At 48.0% G+C, this 4,598-nt stretch overlaps 1 protein-coding gene across 1 annotated transcript; it reads right to left on the bottom strand.

The window, feature by feature from the left end:
* Nucleotides 1-3,387: 3,387 nt before the first annotated feature.
* Nucleotides 3,388-3,831, bottom strand: LOC124680514. Its single transcript, XM_047215562.1, has one exon. It carries the CDS (start codon nucleotides 3,829-3,831, stop codon nucleotides 3,388-3,390), a length of 444 nt encoding a protein of 147 aa, XP_047071518.1.
* Between the last annotated feature and the right edge of the window lie 767 nt (nucleotides 3,832-4,598).

Genomic DNA, 4,598 nt, shown 5'->3' with positions numbered 1-4,598 from the left:
TATTTCTTTAAGACTCCCATGAACCTCTCGAAGGGGAACATATTGTGTAGAAATACAGGACCGAGAATGGAAATCTCATCGACCAGGTGAACGAGGAGATGTGTCATAATATTGAAGAAGGATGGTGGGAACACCAGCTCAAAACTAACCAGACATTGGACCACATCATTCTGCAACCTCGGTAGAATTTCTGGATTTATTACCTTCTGAGAAATTGCATTGAGGAATGCACATAGCTTCACAATGGGCAGTCGAACATTTTCCGGTAGAAGCCCCCTCAATGCAATCGGAAGCAACTGTGTCATTATCACGTGACAGTCATGAGACTTCAGGTTCTGGAATGTTTTCTTCTCCATATTTATTATTCCCTTTATATTGGAGGAGAAGCCAGACGGGACCTTGATACTTCTCAGACATTCAAAAAATATTTCCTTCTCTGCTTTTGTAAGAGCGTAGCTGGATAAATGACGTCCTTTAACTCTCTCATGCAGATTTTTGGGGTCTTTCCAACGTTGTTGGTCCTCCCATGCTTCTGGTGTATCTTTTGTCTTCCCGTACACGCCCAGAAAGCCTAGCAGGTTCACGCAAAGATTCTTCGTCACGTGCATCACATCGATTGAAGAGCGGACCTCTAAGACTTTCCAATAGGGTAGATCCCAAAATATAGATTTCTTCTTCCACATGGGCGCGTGTCCGGCATCGTCATTCGGAACAGACCGTCCGCCAGGACCCTTTCCAAATATTACATCTAGATCCTTGACCATACCAAATATATCAACACCATCACGATGGGGAGGCTTCCTCCGGTGATCAGCCTCACCGCTGTAATGCTTGCCTTTCTTTCTTACGGGATGGGTAATCCTAAGAAATCGACGATGCCCCGTGTACACGACCTTCGACCTTTTTCCAAATAATCACCTTCGAGCTCATGTAAACAGGTGCGTGCATGCATTGTATCCCTTGTTTGACTGTCCTGAAATGTTACCAAGAGCAGGCCAGTCATTGATGGTTACGAAAGCAGCGCTCTTAGGTCAAATTCCTCCCGCTTGTGCTCGTCCCACACACGTACACCTGCTAGGGACCACAGCTGTAGAAGTTCTTCGACTAATGGCTTCAGGTACACATCAATGTCGTTCCCGGGTTGCTTCGGGCCTTGTATGAGCACCGGCATCATAATGAACTTCCGCTTCATGCACAACCAAGGAGGAAGGTTATATATACAAAGAGTCACATGCCAGGTGCTATGGCTGCAGCTCTGCTCTCCAAAAGGATTCATGCCATCTGTACTTAGACCAAACCTTAAGTTCCTTGCATCCTGTGCAAAGTTTGGGAACTCTCTATCGATTTTTCTCCATTGGGAGCCATCAGCAGGGTGCCTCAACATCTCGTCTTTCTTACGGTCTTCTTTGTGCCATCGCAACAACCTAGCATGCTCTTTATTTCTGAACAAGCGTTTCAGCCGTGGTATTATAGGAGCATACCACATAACCTTGGCAGGAACCCTCTTCCTGGGCGCTCGCCCTCAACATCACCAGGCGTCATCTCGTCTGATCTTATACCGCAATGCAGTGCACACCGGACATGCATCCAAATTCTCGTACTCACCGCGGTAGAGGACGCAGTCATTAATGCATGCATGTATCTTTTGCACATCTAATCCTAGAGGGCAGACAATCTTCTTCGCTTCGTACGTACTGGCGGGCAATTCGTTACCCCTTGGAAGCTTCCTCTTAATTATTGTCAGCAACTTTCCAAATCCCGAGTCGGTGACACCGTTCTCCGCCTTCCATTGCAACAATTCCGGTGTGCTGCCTAGCTTTTTATGGCCATCTTCGCAAGTTGGGTATAACAATTTGTTGTGATCTTCTATCATCTTGTCGAAGGCCAACCTTTCCTTTTCAGTTTCACATTCTCTCCTTGCATCAGCAATGGCCCGACCAAGATCATCATCAGCAGGCTCATCTGGTGCCTCTTGATCTTCTACTTCATTGTCTTCATTGCCTTCTGCAGTATCATCGTATTCAGGGAAATTGGGATAACCGTCATCATCCTCTTCCTCTTCTTCATTCTCTTCCATCATAACCCCTCTTTCTCCGTGCTTGGTCCAACAATAGTAGCTGGGCATGAAACCTGCCCGCGAAGGTGGCTGTGAATGACACTCGAGTGAGCGTAATTTACGATATTCTTGCAGTCGACACATGGACAATACATGAAGCCACCATGTTTGTTTGCCTCAGCCACGGCGATGAAATTCTCCAGGCCCGAAGTGAACTCGTCAAACCATCGGTCAATGTACATCCATTGCCGATTCATCTGCATGATATAATTAACATTATATCAAAAACCATTATATTTTATCAATTACAGATGAAAAGGATAAAGTTGTTAACCTCGATGAAGAAAAAAAAGCAAGTTAAGTGTGGCTTGATTTGTGTAAACTCAAGTGGCAAAATCCTCTTAAGCATTTCATCGAACACCTCTTGTGCATGTGAAGAAGAGAGGAGAGCAATACACCCCTCTTGTGAAGAAAGTGAAAAAATGGCCAAGTGTGGCTCACATTTGGGCAGGGGCAAGGTCATATAGCCAGATTGGGGACTTTGTCCCGGTTTGTAATACAAACCGGGTCCAGAGGTGGGGCCTTTGGACCCGGTTTGTATTACAAACCGGGACTAAAGGGTTCCCGCGCCTGACACGCCCTGCCGCGCCCTGCCGGCGACCCTTTAGGCCCGGTTTGTATTACAAACCGGGTCCAAAGGCCACTACAGGACAGGCTCTGAACCAGTGGGGCCGCCCTGGGCAAAACGAACCGGGCCTAATGCCCCCAATAGTCCCGGTTTGGTTCTGCACTGGGTTATTTGCTTGGGACCAAAGGCCTCTTCTCCACTAGTGAGCGCCCTCCCCTGTTGCGCCGCGGCACCGGCGACAAGCTCAAGGGTTGTGCGCGGTGGGGAGCGAGCAAAACCGAGCGGACGAGCGCGATTTGTTCGGGAAGGTTTCCTCGGGGAGGTTTGTCTCATGGTGATGGGAACAATGAATGATCCAGATGGAGGCAGGATATGTTCTTGGATCGGACGGCCAGACGAGAAAAGCGACCAGGCAATCAACGTGGCGAACGTGGAGCGCCCTGGCATAGGGCAAGTATGCACGCACTTGCTTGTTCTCGATAACACGCCCGTACATCATGTATGGTATATTCCACAGAACTGAATCCCCTTCTTCTGGCCTTCTGTAAGATACATGTACGATTTTATTGATAATAATTTTGAAGCAACAACGTACAACAAGCCATATATACAATACATGCAATGCAAGGTAAATGAACACACGCCACACATATCAGTAGGCCACGCCGTCACGGACGTTCAAATGCATTCGTTCACTCCTCGATCAGCTGCAGTACGGGCTGACGGCGAAGGTGCCAACGGGGAACGACTTGGATATCACGCCGGCGTCGAACTTGAGATCGTCGCCGTCCCGGTCGACGCCGGTGATGCCTACCCGTGTTACCGCGACGTTCACGCTCACCCCCTGCAGCTCGTCGATCACCATGTTCTTGATGCTCCCGTGTATCGTGCTCTCGTACTGGAGCTTGAAGCTGGAGACGTCGATCTCACACGCGCTGGGGAGGAACACGTCGAAGGAGCCGTCTGCGTTGAGGGTGTAGTTCTGCACTCCCTCCGGGAGGATGCCCGGCGGGAAGTCGTAGTTCGCCAGCATCTCGTATACTGTTGGAGTGGCCCTGGTGCTGCTGATCTTGTTGCGAGCAGCAGAAGAGGCCGCGAAGGAGGCGGCCACAACGAGGAGGACGAGGAGGAGCTGGTTCTTCGCCATGGCTGGTGCTTGTGATATCAAAGCGGAATTATCTGTAGCCTCCGGGGTTGATGTTTGTTGATTGTGTTTGCTTAATGCTTATCAAGGCGCTCTAGCCTCATATATATAGCTTAGAGATAACGCAGTTCTGAACGGCACGGCTTATAGCAATTAGCTAACATAATTAACACAGAAGGAACGGATTAGATACGGTGCAGGCATATTAGTAAAAGGAATTCACAAATTATTGTCTCTGAAGGCAGAAGTTAATTTGGGAGCAGTGTGCTGAGACGGCACGCTGGCCAGCAGCATTTCCCATACGGTACGGATTGGTGATATAATTAAGGTGACTGAGTTTGATGCTCTTAGAGCAATTCCAATAGTATAGCCAACTGTTGACTACAACAAGATGCCATGTTATTAGTAGTCACCATATAGCTAATATGTATAATAGTTGGCTATAAGAATGAACTACTTTACTAACATATGGCCCACATTTCACTCTCACAAAGTGCCTAGGAGCACGTGCAAGAGATGGCTATTGCATAGTAGCCCACCTCTCTTCTCTCTCCCCTTCTCTCTCCTCCAACTCATCTAAGATATATTATTTAATATCTTATAGCCAGCTGACTAGATTCTATTATACTTGCTCTTATCAGCAATCGCACCTGGACATTGGTGCCACAACCCCCCGGCACGAATATTGTTGGCGGCAAATAGATATTTAAAATCAAATTTCGTCCTGCTGGTTCCGTGGATACACACAAGACACGTTTGGTGGCTTGCAC

The sequence above is a fragment of the Lolium rigidum genome, unplaced genomic scaffold, assembly GCF_022539505.1.
Source record: "Lolium rigidum isolate FL_2022 unplaced genomic scaffold, APGP_CSIRO_Lrig_0.1 contig_18233_1, whole genome shotgun sequence".
NCBI lineage: Eukaryota > Viridiplantae > Streptophyta > Magnoliopsida > Poales > Poaceae > Lolium > Lolium rigidum.
The sequence above is the reverse complement of the archived record's forward strand: the minus strand, read 5'-3'. Positions and strand labels throughout refer to the sequence as shown.